At 34.1% G+C, this 21,170-nt stretch overlaps 1 protein-coding gene across 1 annotated transcript in view; it reads right to left on the bottom strand.

The window, feature by feature from the left end:
* Nucleotides 1–563: 563 nt before the first annotated feature.
* LOC123525863 (uncharacterized) overlaps nt 564–21,170 on the bottom strand; it is a 40,548-nt gene continuing 19,941 nt past the window's right edge. Inside the window, exons 2-19 of the mRNA XM_053539639.1 lie at nt 15,889–16,098; nt 14,252–14,391; nt 13,647–13,738; nt 11,439–13,401; nt 10,847–10,945; nt 10,043–10,196; nt 9,298–9,461; nt 8,481–8,672; nt 7,741–7,839; nt 7,087–7,237; nt 6,744–6,866; nt 4,034–4,149; nt 3,603–3,698; nt 3,246–3,317; nt 2,976–3,075; nt 2,609–2,749; nt 2,005–2,105; nt 564–1,224 (exon numbers count right to left, since the gene is read on the bottom strand). Of these exons, the coding sequence (XP_053395614.1) occupies nt 1,120–1,224; nt 2,005–2,105; nt 2,609–2,749; nt 2,976–3,075; nt 3,246–3,317; nt 3,603–3,698; nt 4,034–4,149; nt 6,744–6,866; nt 7,087–7,237; nt 7,741–7,839; nt 8,481–8,672; nt 9,298–9,461; nt 10,043–10,196; nt 10,847–10,945; nt 11,439–13,401; nt 13,647–13,738; nt 14,252–14,391; nt 15,889–16,098 (4,118 nt within the window). The 3' untranslated portion in view covers nt 564–1,119. The remainder of the gene's footprint in view (nt 1,225–2,004; nt 2,106–2,608; nt 2,750–2,975; nt 3,076–3,245; nt 3,318–3,602; nt 3,699–4,033; nt 4,150–6,743; nt 6,867–7,086; nt 7,238–7,740; nt 7,840–8,480; nt 8,673–9,297; nt 9,462–10,042; nt 10,197–10,846; nt 10,946–11,438; nt 13,402–13,646; nt 13,739–14,251; nt 14,392–15,888; nt 16,099–21,170) is intronic.

Here is a 21,170-nt window from a genome sequence, read left to right as displayed (position 1 = left end):
TTAATTTACTTCCAAGAGACTTGGTTTTGTCATTTTAGATGTCGTAACAATAAATTACCAGTAGAAAAGGGTGTAAGATATAACATTGATCTTAGTCAGAGAACTTGTCACTTGTGTAATAATAACTCTATAGGGGATGAATTCCATTATATTTTTGATTGTGTACACTTTATTTCAGAAAGGAAAAAATACATTCCAAGAGAACTAAGAATACGCAATATTGTATCTTTTCAAAAACTGCTTCAAAGCTCGGTTAGGACTGTATTATTAAAACTTGCAATATCTGTTAAAAATGTTATGCAAAAGGTAAGGTAATATTACTGCCTTCCATTAAATGTAATTTTACACTCAATTATATTTACACATGTCTAGTCACGCTTAGATAGAATTATCATTTTAAATATGTTTGAACTGTCTTGGGACTGTTTTGTGGAAATTGTTATGGTATTATGCCATGCAGATGCCCTTATGGGCCTTGTATTGAAAATAAACTGAAACTGAAACTGATTAAATTTCAATAACACACAATGGTAAATCTCATCCGTGTTTCGTGTCTATGTTAGAAGCTAGCATCAGGGATTGTCACATTTACAATGGAGAATATAAACATTAATTAACACAAAATTATCAAAGTTTTGAACGAAACATACACAATTCAATGTAATATGTTTGTATCTTCTTTTATAAACATTAAATATCATACAACACTTTTAGGTTTTTTTCCAGTACCACTACTTCTACGCCATTCCGTTACTTTTAACACAGCCAGTGGCATTTTAAGTGAATAAAGATCCTTTTCAATCATATAAACGTATAATCAGTGAAATTGTTTAACATGATTAATGTAAATTAATTGCACTTACTAAAGACAGTAAAGAAAACAGTTGTATTATATGTTTTTGCCTTTGAATAATCTAGTACTGTAGTATGTAAGTTATCGTTTATACGAATCGCTGACCACACAGCTGATCAAATGTAAGTATATTGTGTTTTTATAAATTACAAAAATATAACAGACATAAACGCAACACGAGGAACTGTGCAGTTTGACAGTTCTCCTTGGTGATAAGACAGTTGGTTGCAAAATAAAGTAATTCACCCTTCATGGTTGACATGTATTTACGAGTACTTGTCGTTGATAATGATGAGAACAATCATTGTTGTTGTGAGAGCTGACAACAATATCAGGTGAGCTGCAAGGACCGTCTGCTTCAAGCCCTTACTCTGGAAGAAGTAAACATAGAATCATTGTAACAAAAATACATACGCAGTTTGTTCTCACTTTCTTGATTTTTTTTCATATCTATAAAACTTATATAGAACTGATTTTTGCTCATTGAACCTTATCTAAATTTACTCCAGTTTTTGTTTTGTCTTTTAAAGATAAGACCATTGTAAAGAAATCTTTAATATATAAAAGAAGAGAAGTTCAAGTATGTATCACCTTTTTTTTCACCATGTTCTACCAAGAAAACTTACATATATGTACATGTATAGAATTTTCAACGACACATAAAGACAGTTTTAATTTGTTGGCAATATGGATTTAGAGATGTCCTCGAATATTAAGTTTTAGGCTTCTCAAATTTCGATTTCACCATCAACATTACCTTAAAATAAATCTTGTCTGGATTATTTTCGTATAGTTCGATATAATTATATTCAAGTTTTCATAACTGTAGAATAATACTTAAATATTCTGAACGCCATTAAAACGCCGGTTTCATTTAGAACTCGCGGTGGAACTCGGCATGATAGCTCAATATGCCGCTGAAGACTATGACTTTAAACTAGCATGACCAGCTTCACTGTTGATTTTCGTTATTGAAAAATGGATATTTTGCATATGTCATACGGTATTGGGACTATGGAAATATGTGCTAAGCCGTTGTCCACGTGTACAATCTACACATACACATATTCCTATGTGTAGTACGGTGCGCATACAATGAACTTTCATTTTAGTGGCATTAAAAATATGTAGAAAAGTATTAATAATCTTACTGTGTGATTGAGGTCCATGTATGCTGCTAGACTGTTGTTTTTTCTTGCATTCCATGGACGGATTTGCATTTCGTACAAGTATGTCTTCTTTCGATCTATCGCTGTGAAAACATTTGTTGTGTGAATGGTACATTAAAATAGTTAAGAAAAAGGGCCAGTTAAGATAGTTAAGGAAAGGGCCAGTTTAAGCGGCAAATAATAAGCACCTTAAAGGTATGATTTTTTCAATCAAAAATATATCAAATATGTGAATTTTACAAAGAAATGGGAAAAATAGCCGTAGGGGTGTGGAACTAATGTAATTTATTTTCTAGCTAATCATGGTTTTCTATCAATTACCATGCTACAGCTCAGGTAGCTAACTGGCACGTCAGCGTTGGAATAGCAAATAAACATCGGCACAGAATTTTAGATTTACACAACATAACCGTTTTTAGAACAAATCCAAAACTAAAATCGCCTTCCCCATCACTATAGTATATGGTTGCTTGAATTAGATGATTCATGTCTTGACAACATTAACAATTCAGTGATTTAACTCAGGTAATATTTGCTTGGTTATGAGTTTTTAAAGTTAAACGAAACGAGTGTTAATGATACTTACTCTTCTTAGCATCGTAACTTTTGAGTGCTTCCATAAAGAGAAGAACAAGGATTTGGTAGACGGTGAAGCCAATAATAAGGAAAGTGAAGAAGGATGGCACGAGAAAACTAGCAAGCCCGAAACCAGCATATATTGTCACAACTGCAAACAAACAAAATATAAATAATTAAATAAAATGGAAAACAACATTGAAATGAAAACAAATCATCAACATCAAAAGTAACAACACTTTTCCTTGAATTTTGATATTAAGACATCTATACGGAAATTACAAATGTCAGACAAGTGATAATTATACGGATATATATTTCTTTGTCTAGAATATATCTGATCAATATCAATTTCGTTTGAGACCGCACTGACCTACCTGCAAGAACATGTGCTCCTATTTCGACCAGCCAGTATAAACAGTTGAAAAATGCTCTGCTTGATGAATCTTCGGATGGTCGCAGACATAACAATAGAGGCTGTGTGAAAAAAAACAGTAATATACTGAATGAATTGAGGAGTCTAGAAAGCGATATCTTTAAAAATAAGTTCGCAAAGATAACATAGATATATAACGAAGAAGAGAAAATTTGAGTCACACTTCATAGCAATATGTTTAACAATGAATCAGATATATCAAAATACTTACATTTAGTAGGGCCAGCAGTGTAACTACTAATCCCATGATCGGATGCGTACCGTTGAAGGTGTAGGTTGGATGCTGGATGAATACAAAACTATGTTAGTGAACTGTGTTAGTTATGAAATTTGCATTAAATTGTATGTAAATTTGCTATGTATATTTAGAAAAAGACATTTCCAGAGAGGCTTTGTTACGCAATTTTATTTTACAACATATACATCTATCTCAGGCTCGATAAGGTTAAGAACATCCAAATATTACTAGTAATGCCTGTTAACAATCATGCTGTCCTCATGGCGCGGCTCACATAATTATAAAAAAAGTCGTAATGGTGTAATTACGGATCTTTGCGAATTGGTATACCTCGAAAAATTTGCTGATACCGTCAACGCCTACGAAAACGACAGCAAATCCTGCAATAACGGCTGCACATGTGATCAAAACAAACAACCAGTGCACCTGTAATTGAAGATATAAATAAAACATTAAACATCTCTCGCAATTACATGGTGGCGTCCCCTCAGGAATGAGGTGTCGAGAGTGATTAATAGAAGTCGTAAAACTTTCTTCAAAATCGACCTAAAATAAATTAGTAAAAACTAATTACATTTGAATAAAGGAAAACTGTAATGAACTGGCGTCAGTTTCATACACATATCCTAGGTTCAACGTCAAACAGACCAGTCAAAGACTGTATGATCTGCCTGGCTATCATTAGCACACATCTGAAATTATACATTTCAAGGTTGACTTGTGAAACTTGAGTGATATATTCTAAGTAATACTTTACACACCTTTACCCATGTCTTGCTGCCGAACATCTTCTCGCCCCACCAGTATGGCTGGAAATAGCGCCCAATCACGCTGGCAACAGATGCACACAGTATCCATGCAAATATCATTAAGGCAGCTGTAATGTATACGAAAAATCTATTAAATAGAACTTTGACAATGACATTGCCCTTGTTAGGTAAAGTTACACTACAACAAAGACTTATTTCACTAATTCCAGTAACATGTGTTTCAAGAATTGATTACAGCTTTGTTTTCAGCATTACTAAAATGGTATAATTTTTCTATTTTGAATGTTGGTGTGGTGAATATAATCCCTCAAATCCCTGTTAGTAATGGATATTTGATAAATATACATAAGCATTAATATTTGCACATTCGCCGCCACTTCCATCTTCTTGAAGTGGAACATATGTTACAAGTATTAATGAAATACGTCGGCCTATCTAGGTTTTTATGGATTACGTGATCATTTGTTATGTTCTTGGGGACAAATTGACATTAACTAGAAGATGTTTTTTATAGACATATCATGTCTTCCCCAAAGCATAGTAGTAATAGGGAAGTGGTCAATAGGGGCCAAGAGCAAAAATCAACGAGATCTGACCTCTGTGACCTTGACCTGCGATCGAGTGACCCCAAAATCAAAAGGGGTCATCTACTCTGTATGTCCAATTATCCTATGAAGTATCAAGGTTCTCAAGTCACTGGTTGGAAACGTTTTTCATGTTCAGGCCCTTGTGATCTTAACCTTTGTTCGAGTGACCCCCAAAACAATAGGGGGTTATCTACTCTGTAAGTCCTATCACCCTATAAAGTTTGAAGGTTCCGGGTAAATGGTTGTTAAGTAATTGATTGGAAACGAATTTCCATGTTCAGCCCTTGTGATCTTGATCTTTGTTCAAGTGATCCCCAAAACAATAAGGGGTCATCTACTCTGTAAGTCCTATCACCCTATAAAGTTTGAAGGTTCTTGGAAAATGGTTGACAAGTTATTGATCGGAAACAGTTTTCCATGTTCTGGCCCCAGTGACCTTGACCTTCGACCAAAAGACGCCGAAGTCAATAAGGGTCATTTGCATGTCCAGTCATCATATGAAGTTTCAACATTCTTGTTAAAGTGCTTGTCGCGTAATTCATCAGAAACGATTTTCCATGTTTATGCCTTGTGACCTTGACCTTTGATGGAGTAATTCCAAAATCCATAGAGGTCATTTACGCTGCATGTCCAATCATCATGTGAAGCTCCAACATTCAGAATCAAGTGATTGTCAAGTAATTAATCAGAAACTGTTTTCCATGTTCAGACCCTGTGACCTTCACTTTTGACCGAGTGACCCCAAAATGAATAGGGATCATCTGCTCTGCATGTCCAATCATCCTGAAAAGTTTCAATATTCTGGGTCAAGTGGTTGTGAAGTTATTGATCTGAAAATGTTCAGGTTCAGGCCCCTCAGACCTTGACCTTTGATAGAATGATCCCAAAACAGTAGGGGTCATCTACTTCGTAAGCTGTATCATCTTATGAAGTGTGAAGGTTCTAGGTCAAATGGTTCTCCAGCTATTGATCGGAAATGAAGTGTGACGAACGGACAGACGAAATACGTACAGAGCAAAAACAATACGTATCTCCCCCCTCCCCACTATGGTGTGGGGGAGACATAAATATATTCTCTTAGATGTGAATATGGGTTTGAAGTAGAAACCTGTGTATTTCCTGTTTAATTGTACTAGTTCCCGTGCGTGCTCAAACACATCAACCGATCCTTACCAAGCACTCCTTCACCCGTTAAATACCAATATGCATGTTTATGTTGAAAAAACTTTTTAAAAGGTCATATTCAACGAAAGGCAAACGTTTATAAAGCACACAGCTAACTTTGAAAAATATCAATGACATATCACATATGTATGTGTATACCATCATAGTTCCTTCAGCTCTATGCATTCTCAACAGACAAACTGGTAGGCTACTAAACAGAGCAAAACGAATGTTTTTTTTTTTTTGTTTCCTTTGAAATTTCTCAAAGCAAGCAATTGCTACCAGTGAAATATATTTTATTACTGGTAATGTCTTTAGTGTTCATTTATGTATTCGTGAACAGTTTCTAACATTGTCAGAACTTGTTATCCCTTTACATTCTTTGTACATATAGTTTAGTGAAATAGAGCAAAAGTAATGAAACTAAACGGACAAAAACAAAATAAATTTCTCCGGTTACTAGACATTCACGTGGAAACAGAGTAAAGGAAATAGTTAAACACATCTTTGTTTGAAAAATTCCAAACCACATCTTGAATTTTTCGAAACCACATTTGCGCTTAACATTGACAAAAGTAATTTATATTTACACAGCATCTCTTAGAAGAGATGTAGATATTTCCTATCTCCGCTGTATCTTTTTTTTCCTTTTTAAAGAAACAGTGTAAATTCTCCATAGGGTTAAGAACAAATGATTTGTTATAAAAATTGGATGGAAGAAAGATATATATACTGCAGGCATTTAGGAGATAACTTTCATACTGTATTGCATAAAGAACGAGTTCTAGAAGGAAGGTCGACCTGGGTGAAGAAAGAGATAGGGCACCAGCCGCAAACCGATTTTCCTATAACACAAGTCGGTCTATGTTCACAAAATTAATTACTATCACGTTGTACAAATAAATTTGAGAGAGAGAGAGAGAGAGAGCACAAAGGATAACTTCCCTTACCATGTATCTTTATAAAGAACGAACTGGCTGTAATTAGGTTCGGTCTTAGCGAACTACGAGAGAAGTCAACGGCGTCATCTGATATATGTGGTTTCTCTGCTAGTGTGTGAGGAAGCATTATACCTGTAATATATATGTATAGCACTGTCTGTTTAATATCATGGTTAGTGTGTATCTTTCAACATTTGTTTAAATATATACAGTCACTTTTGTGTACAAAAACCCATTTGTCAAATGAAAGATAAAAGTACACTAACAAAACAACTTAAAACATCTCATGAACTGAAAAATTATGTTTGAATATTTTTGATTTAATATAAATGTAAAATACGTGGGGAGCAACCTTTCTTAGATTTTCCATGAGCGAAATGTATATTCCAGTCTCTGTCCAAATCAAAGATTCTTTCATCATCAACATGCCGGTCTCTAACGAAAGAGCATTCAAAAATACCGTCCACAAAGCGTGCCGTTGTATTCCTCAATCCAAGTTTAGCCTGAATTATAACGGACAGTTATTCTTTATATGTAAATTATGTTGCTACTAATACGAAAATACATGTACATACACTTTAACTCAACACTGTAAACACAGAGGGGACATAGTTAGACAGGTTAAGAAAAAAGAATTACTTAAAATTTCCATATAGTTAAAACATGTACTAAAATGATAAGGTCAGCACATGGAATACGGTAACATGATCAAATACTTTTCTTTGCATACAGCTTGCCACTACGCTAACACTAGACGTATTAAGTGTTTATTTTGTAATGGTTTCGAAATTATAAAATGAATTTTCTATTATGCATTCTTTAACATATGATTACCATAAAATACGGATTTTCTGTAAAATGTGCGGAAATAATCATTTATAAATTATAACATCTATACTATGTCCAAGAACTTACTCATGTGCTGTTTTGTAAACTACTTGTTATACTGACGCTGCTTTATAATGTATCTTTGAATTGTTTTTGGACAAGTTAATAAATACGGTACCTGTTCAACCCTGATATTGTTCTTGTCATCATTGTAAGAGTGTTTGATGTCAATAACTCCTTCGTCATTAGATACACATTGTATTACACTATCTTCTCCCTGAAACGTATAAGTTTTCTCTATATTGGAGCGACAATTCCCTTAACAATATATTTACCTTCTTTCAAACAAACTTAATAAAATCTGTTAAACAAGTTTAAAACTTATTCAATCTCATACTTAGATTTTATTTAGTTCATATTATCAGAGTACATGTATATCATAACTAATGCCTACTTTGATGAGTCATTTTGAAAATACGAAACATGTGCGTTATGTCTGCTTACGCTGTAAGTTTAAACATAAAGACGAAGATAAATATTCATTCGGAAAGCCATGTTTCAAGAAAGCAGTCTTCTCAAACCGCAACCGTACGGCAGTGCATATATGGAACGTTTACATGAAAATATATAGACAAAGAAAAATTAATGCAGACGATAATGCCGAAACGAACTGAAGGAAACACTGAGTACGTCATTGAACGGTCAATGACAAAGCTATACTGTAGAGCTTATATCAGACTTAACCCAGTAGTGAAAGGTAAGAATACCAACCGTTCTAAACTCAGTAGTAAAAGGTAAAAATACCAACCAAGCTGAACTCAGTCTTTAAAGGTAAAAATACCAACCAATCTGAACTCAGTACTGAAAGGTAAAAATACCAACCATTCTGAACTCAGTACTGAAAGGTAAAATACCAACCATTTTGTCGTCTGCGGAGAAAGCTATAGCAATCCACTGGTTCAGAGATTCATTTAGGACAGCTCTCACATTGAATATCACATAGTCTAATGCTGCTTCCCAAGATACAATGAATTTGCAGCCGTCGTCATTACAGTCCTGGAAACAGGATTTCTTTGATCCGCAGTCTTGATCCATTGCTATACGTCTTTGCTGCAACATAATTAGATAAACTGGTTTGAAATGACATGTGGAACACTGGCGTGCTAATATTAGTTACTTATAACATTTTGACTTTCATGGTTGGACCACTACAATTTGTTCGCCATTTGTTCGCCTCATGGACAAAAGATTTACTACATGTTCCTCCGAGTACAGTTTCCCTTCACCAGGTATTTTGTCGGTGTTTAATTTTCATAATTTTGACATAAGTATCATCATACAAGATTTATGCCAAACTTTTCATGATAAAGATGTTTAGGCCTTTGAAATCCGTTAATTCAAAATTATTGAACGCATTCTTGATCTCCACAGTTATTTACCGAGTAACAATTTCTGGACCTCTGAGGGATTTAATTTTCATAATTCGCATTGCCCGAAAACTTTTATAGAGCATTTCTGGCGGGTTGGGCTCGGTGTGTTAACGAGACACTGATTTTACAGGCGTTTGAAAATCGTAACATTACCTTTATTGTGTCCATGTTATGTAAATATCCCCACTTCACCCGCCAAAAATGTCTGATAACGATATTTGAAATATACGAAAGAAAGATGTTCAGACGTTGTAACAATGTACTTGGTGTTTTAACTATGCTGAGTGGAACATATTAGACTTTACCAGAATTGGGACCACAGCCGGTTCTTTTGTCTCTATAATTTTAATATTTTCTTTCCTTGCTGATCTATAATCATATGTCTCGTGCATAGGCGGATACCTCTGGAGATCCATTCTGTCTTTCGTCACAGGTGGTACAATGTCATAACGATGTGGTATCTTTACCCCTAGAATTTACATGTCAAAGTTTAATGATAGACAGGCTAATCAAATTTTACAATTTTCAAAAAAATAAGAAAAGCTTTATGGCATATTTCTGTCGTATGGTATCGAAGTAAGATTCACGGAAAAAATCTGTATACTATCTAATGTTTGAAAAATGTACCCTGTTATCTAGTCAAAGATCGCGGCAGTCTCTCAGAAATTACTGTCTGTTGGGATTTCTATTTATTCGTTCAATTTCCATGTCAAATCTGACTTAATGCAAGTAATTCAAACTGTTCAATTAACTTACACACAGATTTAAGGTGCCATAACCGATAGATAGTTAACTTCCGTAGTTATCTATGTAAAAGTCAAAACACAGATTTTGCATTTGGTTTCATCGTTTCACTCTTTCACACCTCCTAGCCCCAGTTTAAAAAGTAATGGATTTAACACCAACGCTGGATATACTCCATAATCCAAACGACCAGAAATGAAAACACTGTGTCCAAATACGGATAAACTTTTTACGGCCGCCTCACAGCACTTACAGAATGAAATTTCGAAGATTAATTGAATGTCTAAACTGATGTATTTAGCGTACCATTTACTGCTGGTCCTACAGCAAACATCATGTGCCAGTCTTTGTTGAGATCAAATACATCTTTCTCTCCGTTCACAAAATTTTGTCTCGTAAAACTGCAGCTGAATATTCCGTTATTGGAAGATCCAAACTCCTCTGTTATACCCAGTTTGGGCTATAATGAGAAATAATTAAACATGCCCTCTGTATAGCATTGCGTTGTTCAAACTTACGTTCTTATTTTGAGATAGCGACATTAGATAACCCTCTCGAATAATAGAATAAAATCAAATACAATAAATATCGTAATAATCTGTGCTTGTTTTGTTAATTTCGGTTGAATATCTAAACAAATTTTGAAACAGAAAATACATTATTATATATGTTTTGTCATCGGATAAATAATCCTATTTTACGAGCAAAATCGACGAAAAACAGACGTTTTTATAAGGAAAGGTCATTCAAACAGATAGTTTAACAAAACTATGCATGAGTTTTCCAACTGTTTTTTATGAAAGATCTAGCCAAAGCGGAATATTTGTATATATTGCAAAAGTCATTGCAAGAACAAACACTATATCAAATTAAGAAACATTTTAGGTTATAGTTTTACTTGTGATATACCAGGAAGAAGCGAACAACACCTCGTAGCGAGACAGACACTTTTGCAGTGCTAGATAATTATGATTAACTCACTGTCAATTATTTCTTTTGATTTTGTTACATTTTTTTCACCGGCCATCATGTTCTTCTTAGACCAGCCACACCTTGCGAGTTATTGATAGCTCAACTACAGTAACAGTAAAGATGTTGTATTATACGTACCGTAAGTAATCTCATGTTCCTGTAATAGTCTAAGTTATACGATTGGTACACTTGTATCTTCTCTCTTTCCGTTATACACTCAGTCACACTATCAAATCCCTGAGAAACCAAAATTCATTACTCCCATGTAAACTATACTACTCCTATGTAAACTATACTAAAGCTAATAAGTAGTACATGTATTTCTGTTAATTTTGGAAAAGATAATGGAACTTTTGCGTTTCGGTTCTCATGAAAATTGTCAACTTCTCTTAAGTTTCTTTTGTTGATCCGTCTGCATTTTCAAATCTTAAATGCCACTCTTTATTAGACTTTGTTCCTATTAAAATTTTATCTATGTTACAATCCCAAATTAGTTTACAGAAATTTGAATGAAAGTTTGTTTAAACTATTTATAGACTTTTTTTTTCAAGAGAATTTATTTTCTTGATAATAACTTATTAGATTTCACAGGTGAAAATAGGCATTGTCTAGCGGATGTATTTCTCTATTCGATTTTTGTTTCGAAAGATGATAATCATATTTCATTTTGATATTTGTTTTGATAATCAAATCAATATTATAGGAAGTGTAATGATACAATTTATATTACCATCATCTTATCATTACTAAATCCAATTGCAGCCCAGTATTGTCCGCTCAGCATCGGCTTGGTTCGGATTTCAAATTTGGTCAGGTTTTTCTCTGGTTTCCATGACACAATGAAATTACAAGCACCGTTTCTACAGTCGTCAAAACATCCACGTGTTATTCCACATTCATGATCTGGAAGCATTTTTATCTCAGCCGGGGTATTTGTAGGAATGATTGCCTTTCTTGTTGAAATTCTTGTCCTTGGCACACTTGCTGCTGTGCTAGTGGAAACATATTCCGTGGTAAGCTTTCCTGGTTGTTCTGGAGTATATGTTTGTGGAGGGAAAGTGAGATATGTATCCTGTTTAGAGGTCGGATTGTATCTAGTTGTTGGCGGGTACAGTGGGCGCTTTGTTGTCCATGGCAGATTTGTTGTTGGGATGTATTTCTGTAAACGAGTGGTAGGGACATACTGTTTATATGTGGTTTGCTCATATATGGAACTATTCCCGATCTTTTCGGTCGGCACATACGTCCTCTCCGTCGGTATGTACTTCTGATCTGAAGGCAGGTAAGACCCGTCAGTCGGTATGTATTGCTGCTGATTAGATTGTATGTTTTCGTTGCCGCTTTTACCCATATCATAATCATAATAGTATGTAGTTGCAGGCATATAAATTTCCGTTTTTGTATTGGGAGAAATTGTGGTTGATGTCGATCTTGGTGTAGGCTGGTACAAATTTGTCACAGAATCTATAAAAGGCGTTTTTACACTAGAAGTCGAAGCCAGCAAGTTAGGAAAGTCCCTGTTCGTGGTAGGAATCTGCCTCTCTGTGACAGTTATTTGTCTGTTAGTGACAAGAACTTGCTTGTTTGTGACAGGAATTTGCCTTCTTGTTGTAGATATTTGCCAATTTGTTACAGGATTTTGTCTGTTTGTGACGGGTATTTGCCTTTTTGTAGTAGGTACTTGACTGTCAGTGATAGAAGGTTGTCTAACTGTGACGGGTAGTTGTCTTCTTGTGGTAGGCATTGGACTGTCAGTGACAGAAAGTTGTCTTACTGTGACGGGTAGTTGTCTTTTTGTGGTAGGTATTGCTTTGTCAGTAACAGGAATCTGCTTGTTTGTGACGCCTATTTGTCTTCCCGTTGTAGGCAATATCACAGTTGTTGGATTAGTAGTTGGTATATATTTTGATGTAGATCTAGTTGTTTCCGGGACAGCCGAAGTGGTCCAAATTTCTGTTACATCTGTCGGGAACAGTGTTGTCGTCACTGGTAGGGTTGTGGTCGTGAATTTTCTTGTTGTTGTCGGTAAAGGTGTAGTCGTTGTTTGTACAGTTGTTGTGGCTTTTGTAGTCGTTGTTGGTAAGGCAGTGGTTGTAGTTGGTTCGTAGAATTTCATCGTAGTTGTGGGAGCTCTAGTAGTGGTTGTGGTTGTTGTTATAGGTGCAGCAGTAGATGTGGTTGTTGTAGATATCTTTGTTGTTGCTTCTTGCTGATTTTTTGTTGAGGTCTCCCAGTAATAATCATAGTAGTAAGCTTCAGTTGTTGTTGGTGCTGGATTTCTTGTTGGCTGTGTTGTTGTGGTCGTCCTTCTCAGTTGTGTTGTTGGAGGAGGTGGAGGTAAAGTTGTTGTGCTCGTGGTTGTTGTTTTTCTTGTGGTTGTTGGGCGGGTGGTGGTAGTAGGTCGCTTTGTTGTAGTTGTAGTAGGTTCATTTGTTGTGGTGAAATAAAATTCAGTATTAAACGTTGGCATATATGTTGTAGGGGCGGAAGTTGTTGTAGTAGCTATAGTAGTTCTTCTGGTAGTAGTTGTAGATGTTGTGGTAGTAGAGCGACGTGTGGGCAGGCAAGCCTGGTCTGTTGCGGATTGCAGACTGAATGCTTGCATTATAGATAGATCTCGTGATACGCCATCGTATATTACAGGAGAATTTATTCCCACCCAGTAGTTCGTGTATGACTGGACAAAGGTAACTCTGTAATAATAACATCATATTTGTGCAAATACCTTGCTGAATATAATTACATCTACAGTTCTAAATTTTCTAGGATTTTTTCTACAATTATAGATTCAGAATTTATTCATTTGCCTTTCGGTTGTATTTACTTTACAAGAACATCTTTTCACCGCAAGTCTTTACTCTTATTTTTATTCTACTACGAACATAGCAGATACACGTATATTGCCAAAAGCACATGATTATAGTAATCAAGTATTTACCTGAAGACCACATGACCGGCTGGACCAGGTGGTGCGATCCAAGTCAACGTGACAGAATCTTTCTCTTCCGGACTGCTGTGGGTCAGAACAGCCTGTAAAATTATAATATAGAAGGGAAAACATGACATTACGGATTGTCAGGAGACTGGAATATTCGATTCTTGATATGTTTTTTTCTAACTGATATTGTAGGTTTCGGTCGTACTAGATGACTTATAGGCGTTTACAAGTGGCCTCATAAAAGAGACATATGTATCTAGGCTAAAATCCTAACACCTTGTTATAATTATATGCTGGCACACTCACTCTCTCTCTCTCTCTGTCTCAAATTACCCGTGCACTTAATTCAGACAGACAGACGGACAAACAATTAGTAAATGCTAAAAATATCAGGTATTATATACAGAGTCGTATAACTAATAATGATGTCTTCCATTTGCCTACCTTATATCATTTTGAGTGCAATGTGCTGTGCCAAAAAACGCAGTTTAGGTTTATGAAAGGTAATGATTCTTGGGTTATAATCCTGAAAACTGTAAAGCTTATTCAAAATAACCGAAAATGTTTTCATTGTGTATGATTTTAAACTGAAAATGTGAACATACCCCTGATCTCACACATTCATAACGTGTTCCGCGAACCCGAAGAAATGCTCCAAGGAATGCCGGTCTGTTGGGATAGACTGCGGATCGTGGTTGGATCATAAACCCCTTAAATCTGGCTAATCCACACCCACGTATTCGTACTAAAATGTAAAATAATAGTGTTAGGGTTGTATCAGGTTCTTTGTGCAATGTGTTTTTTTGTCATTTAATGACAGACAATTAACTTAGTGATTACGGATTCTGCATCAGTATTGACACTACTAAGGAGACAGGACTAAACTAGACGAGTAAAGTTTTTGAATTACTAGTACCTTATATATTTAAAATCATATTCGAAATTAATATACAAATTATCACTGATAATGCTACATGCTCTCAATCTAGAACATTCTTGATTCGTTAGGGTTATCAAATCACAGCTGAGCCAATGGAGCTATGACGTACCCTGCCAATTTTTTTTTTTTTAAATCATTTTCATCAACTTTTTTCTTACAATTCTAGAAGTACTTCGTCGCAATTTCAAATAAAAATGATAATCTGAATTAATAAACAGCATGTAATTATGTCAGTCATAGCCAGGGCAGAACGTCGCGTGTGCAGACAGTCGGCAACTTTACTACAACAATATTTTCATGAAATATGTTTTTTGACTATTAGGACATTAATTACCCCATATGTATACATTTCATTTACTTTGCATAGATAAATACAAATGTTCTCTACTGCCGATACGATACATTTTTAAATAAAAAAAAATATATTTATTGTATGCGGAACGGAAATACTGTTTGTGCGTTACGTGTACATGTTACATGAAAGCCAAGAAGGCGTTGACCACTGATCAAGGAAATGATTGTCGTATATAAAGGAAAACACCTATTGACCATGTTGAATTATTGATAACCTAGGTTTTATGCCGGTCAAGTTTGACATGATTCATTACCTTTACTTGTACAAATATACATGCAAATGTTAGTTTACCTAATAATGTGATAATAAACTATGATTTTGTTTCTTTTAATGTGTTTTCTTAACAGAATATTGCATAACTTCTTTTACATTTATATGTAGAAGGAAAAAAACTTCTTATCCTTTTATAGGTCCCTTTTCATGCACAATAACCGTAGAAAGCCATGACTACTACCGGTATTTTTTTATTACCGTGTTTTAATAAGAATTTCATTGTTTATAGGTACGAGTACAAGAATTGTGACAATTGTCGCTTCTGGCAAAGCTCATCTGCAATGTATAATTTCAAGTATTTGGTTTTAAAATAAGGTTTAGTAAAAGAACTGTGAATGTATTTGTTTCCCTTATTCGTCGAGGGAATGAAAACATCTCGTGAATATATTACAATAGTTAAATAAACTAAATATTTATGAATTTGGCAGTTGACCATATAATTATAAACACGTTTATTGCACTATATAATTAATATGAAAGAACACACCTATCGTCCTTAAAAACCCTTCAGTAAATAAAATGTTAACATTTTCTTAGTGAGTTATTGGTTCATTCGTATTGAATAAAATCGTGTTTATAAGGAACTGTTCCGATACTATCCACTAATAAGGAGGCATCAAACCACTATGTTCAGTTTTACTGACAAGAGTTTTATCAGCCTAGCATATCCTTACCATAAATTCTTTCATTTGGAGCATATTGTGTCTTCGAAACTTCTACCAGAAAGGGGGCAGGATCTGTATTAATAGGACTTCCATGTTGTGGGGTCATGTCTCCACAAGCCCGCGTTGGTGCGCCTGTTCGATATGTCCACACACACTTTAATATCACCCCAAATATAAAGCATACTACCGCAACAAAGCCTTTATTCCCCATATTTGTTGCTGAAAATAAATAGATGTGTTTATGGTAATTGATAAAAATGTCTTTGTTTACTGAAGCTGTTAATGAGGCTTGTAACAATATACCGAACATTGTTACAATCATGTTTGATAATTAATTAGCAATATTTATTTTGAACTGATCTGACGCACGTCGCCAGATCGTGTTTATTTGGTCAAAGTCAAAGATTTATACGGAAAATAACTGATTTATTATCGTATGGATTGCGATATTACAGCAAATACGTCCCTTACTTTGCAATGATCAAGACCACTATTTTGCACTACAAAGCAAAACTATGCAAATTGCATTTTTTTGACAATAATGAAAATAATCAACAAATAAACTGACAAGGCTGGGTGATATTTTTTTACGTATTTATAATTGATATATTATATAACTTGCCTTAACATTCGGGTATTAACAAGTGTCAGCTTTGTCCAACGTACTTAGTACATATATCATATAAATTACGCAATTTTATTGTCAGATTTTCATACCATATCCATTAAATGGTGATGTTTATATTAGAATGAAGTGCTTAATTTATTATGAAAACTGTCAATATGTTCAAGCCATATTTATATCTGCGACCACATGCTTTTAATTTTTTATTCTGAGAAATGAAACGTATTTCTCATCTAATTCAAAACATAAGAGCTTCACTTCCAAAGTGAAATAATTTCATTTGAAAATCATAACTATTATCCACAGTAATCAGTCCTCCGCCTTTAATTGAATATGACGGTAAGTTTATATTTCAATATTAAACAAGGTATTTCAGGTACGGTGGTTAAATCATATTTTGTAATTTACACGCACTTAAAACGTGTATTTCTCACATTGTTTAATCCCTTCGATTTCGTTTTCAAGTGATTGTAATATAAGACAAATTTCCGTTTACAAATAATTCTTTCTGAGATCAACGCTAACATATTACTTATGATGTATGGTTGTTATATTTATCAGGAAGATGTATAAAGCGTGCTAGTAAACTATACCTTAAAAGTTTTTTTTTATCATTACTGGGTAATTTTAAGTTAAAAATCTACACATGTTTGGGTCAATTGTCATTAGTTTTTGTCCAATATTCACAAAACATTACTTCAGTGAGTTGACATTTAAACTGACAGCAGGCGCCAAGCTTATGTCCTATTAGATATTACTTCTAGACAAAAATCATGTATGTAAAAGTTGATCAACACGCCCTGATATTACCTAAACAAACATTTAAGATGTAACATATTTGTTTCATACCTGTCTGCAATCATGTAAATGTAGACTAGACACCTGAAGTTAACCTAAATAAAGGGCCTCGATTTGAAATGTATGTTTACGTAGACAAAGTGTACTATATGACATGATCTTACTAAACTTGTTCAAAGAAATCCCAAAAAAAGTTTTAGAAGTTAAATGATAATAGCGTACTAGTATGTTACAAACTGTATACATTACATATATTAATGTTTAGACGCTTTATATGTTATCGGTATAATGAATTATATATATTGCATTCCAGAGAAGGTGGAATGAAAAATGTTCACATACAGACCTTCGCTTCGGTAATATATCATTCTCAAGAATGCAATATTTATAGTAACATGATTTATTGAAATAATCAATGAAAATCAACAATAAAACATAGATATAGTAAAAGTCAAGAGTCTTTTTCTCCGGTAAAGACAGGAAATTGACTTTCATTCCAGAAACGATTTCTTTTTTATTATTATTACTTTCCTTACACAACTTTGTTGTCTGCCATTAGACGAACGCTTTGAAAAAATAGAGTATTATATCCCCTAACGGGAAATATAAAAAATACACCCAACCCCCACCAAAAAAAAAGGCGAAATATTTGATCTTTGGCCTTTAAGTGTGTGGCCTGTGTTGTGCTCTCTGCACGTCATCTTGCTCAGTTCAACAACTGAAGCAAGTTTAATGAAAACCGTTTCACTACTTAAGAAGATTTGGAGCGGACACAAGTCTTTGACCGACAAGACTGACCTTGACCTTGGACCTAGTGACATGCATTATACGCTCTGCACGTCGTCTTGATTAGGTCTAACTAATGCAAGTTTTATGAAAATATTCTTTAAGCGTTCAAAGCGGTTAAGAAGATATGGAACGAACACAAATACGGACGGACAGAAGGACCAACGGATGGACACGCGTGACTCCAATATACCGTAACCCTTCAGATACTATGTATCCGGGGATATAATAAAATACGGACTTTAAATTCTGCCACCTTTACAAAATACTGAAGCATGGATTCCTTTGAGTCTGTACATAATAAGTGTTTTAATTTTGAACTTTTATATAAACATCATTTTTTTTCGGCGACACTTTTCATTCTTAAAAGATTTAAACACCCTAATCTTCTTTATTCTACTCTTAACTTCCAATGGCTGCAGCACACGCTAGGGTCCAGTTTGAATGTATATAAATCACTTTTTTTCATAAATATTATCAGTGCTGAATAAAAGTCAAAAGAAAAGGGTCATCTTTGATGCAAGGAAAACATTTCAAACAAACGCACCGTAAAATCAGCTAAAATGATATCTCAAACTGTACAGCTGGCGTATGCTTTTATAAAAGGAACGGCTGGGGACAAACATAAATTGAAATAGAGTACTTTTTTAATAAAATGATTTAAAAAGTAGCTAAAATAAATGTTTTTATAATCTAAGTGCTATAACCCTAAATCAACAGATGAGAAAAACGTTAAGAACAGCGTAGGATTTCTGATAAAATGCAACGTTATTTTCTTGTCAGCATATAATGGAATACATGTAACTTTAATATTCATTCAGTTGACAAGGCTGCCGAATAGTTGAGCGTTGCTGTCCTCCGACAGCGCTTATTAACTTTATTTGGTCACATATAGATTCAAAATTCCCATATAACATCTTAAGACACAAAATTTCTCTTGCTTTTCAATTTTATACTTTTTTAATTTTATGTAAGTAACCTTTTGAAGGTATACCTACATATAAAGATTTTAATAGTTTTATGTTGGTGACTTAGTCATCTTAATAGATATTAGGTTTTAGAATATGTAAATGTGTATAGATTAAATTGTCTCTTATATTTCTGTATAGAAAGGCATACGTATTTTTTTAAAATATTGTAATATTGTAATGTTTTATCAAGCTATACGTATGAAGAGACGTAAATAAACTGTTTGACTTGACTTGACTTGACTTGTAATAACAAAAAAAAAGAAGAAAAGAAATAAAACAATCAGTATAATAACCTGTGTATTAATTAATACTTTAAGAAAGTAAATTCAATTATTTTCAAAACGGATAAAGTTACATAAACAAAGTTTCTGAATAGGTGTTGATACCTCGCATGAAAAACGCTTATATATTATTATCAATCACCGATGGATCGGACCTGTCAACAGTGATTGTAAAATTAGTGTTGTTTTATGATATGTATAATATCTATATAATTACTATTTTATCTCATAGTGACATGACTATGTGAGGCGGTTATGATATGCATTGACAAATAACAGAACAATACGGAATAGTGACACACCTGACCACTGAATAGATGACTCACAAAACAAAAATTACGACGCCTAAATGTGCAGGCTGATGATGATCTGCACTGTTCGCTAATCAGTCAGTAATTTTTCAATGAACACCCCTTTAAATGATTAATGGTATTGTAGATATTGAATGATGGACTAGTCCATTTTAGAAATTTAGCAGGCTAAGGGTTTAAAAGTTCACCAAACCTTGAGGGCTATATTATGCAGCCATATTATGTTCTCATTCCAGTGGGTATATTAGATTTAGTTGTGCTTTCCGTTTATGTACATGCTTTGGTGACGGGTGATGAGCTGTTGAAAGGTCAAGCAGCCATTCGCAAGCTTTCCTCATTTCTTTGTGACTATCTCAGTATATATGCTTTTTTCTTTTCTTGCATGCTTTTTTTTGGTTTTTAAAGCACTATTTCTCTTATACATATATAACTACATGATTCAGAGTTAAGATGCACAGGATCTGAACCGACCGACTGGTTAAATATTTAAGCACGTGAACAATGAACTCTGATAAATTACACGTTAAACCACAAGAAGGCCTTCATTGTTTTCATTCTTAAAGGCTCACTGACATAGTTTGATAAAATTATGCTGGACTTCACTCATCTGAGTTGCAGTGAACTTGACGTCATGCGGCAATTTGACGTCATAACTGATTGCCAAATGCTCTCTTACCGGTCTGCGGGTCAAGTGATGTTTCTAGCTTGATCGTCTTTGTTTGACTGGCAGTCAAAACGACCAATGTTAGAATGTATTTTATTCTAGGGACAAGAAAGACATGCTGATAACTCTAGAACTATATACATCTGCTTATCTTTGGTGACATAAGCGGTAGCAAAATAGATCTACTGATAAACTATTCATAAACAGAAATTTTAAACAGCATAAACCATAGTGTACCGATAACATTTTTCATCTTGCACCGCTAAAGAATAATCATAACATGCAGAAAAATATTAATAGTAGGGTACCATGAACATTTGGATCTATCGCGTAAGAATAGACTATGAGAATTCATTTTAACAGGGAAAAAAACCTGTTGAATAAAAAACGTGTTAAACAAAATGAACAATTTCTAGAAAGTGCCATAACGCGGCAAATAATTGTCTTCAACTTCACAATATATTGTTTCGTAAACAATTAATTATACTGGCCGACAAAAGCAATTGATTTTATAAGAACATTTGCTCTACATGATTTCAGCACAAGTCACGCGGATATTACTTAGTCTGACAAAGTATATCAAGATGAAAAGCCTCATGTATATTAATAACAATACACATAACTTGTATAATCTCGATGTTCATTAATAGTATTTTCTAGATAACGTCAGTGAAATGTGCGTGATATATTTCGCCTCTGTACTAAACAATCATCTTTGTAAGTGAATAAAGAGGCATATACAACAGTAACCGTTTTTTTTTTATTATTATCATTACTAATATTAATATCATTATTATCATTATTATTATCATTATTATTATCACTATCATTTGATAACAGTTTCAGAAGCTTAAG

The sequence above is a fragment of the Mercenaria mercenaria genome, chromosome 3, assembly GCF_021730395.1.
Source record: "Mercenaria mercenaria strain notata chromosome 3, MADL_Memer_1, whole genome shotgun sequence".
NCBI classification, from domain to species: Eukaryota; Metazoa; Mollusca; class Bivalvia; order Venerida; family Veneridae; genus Mercenaria; species Mercenaria mercenaria.
The sequence above is the reverse complement of the archived record's forward strand: the minus strand, read 5'-3'. Positions and strand labels throughout refer to the sequence as shown.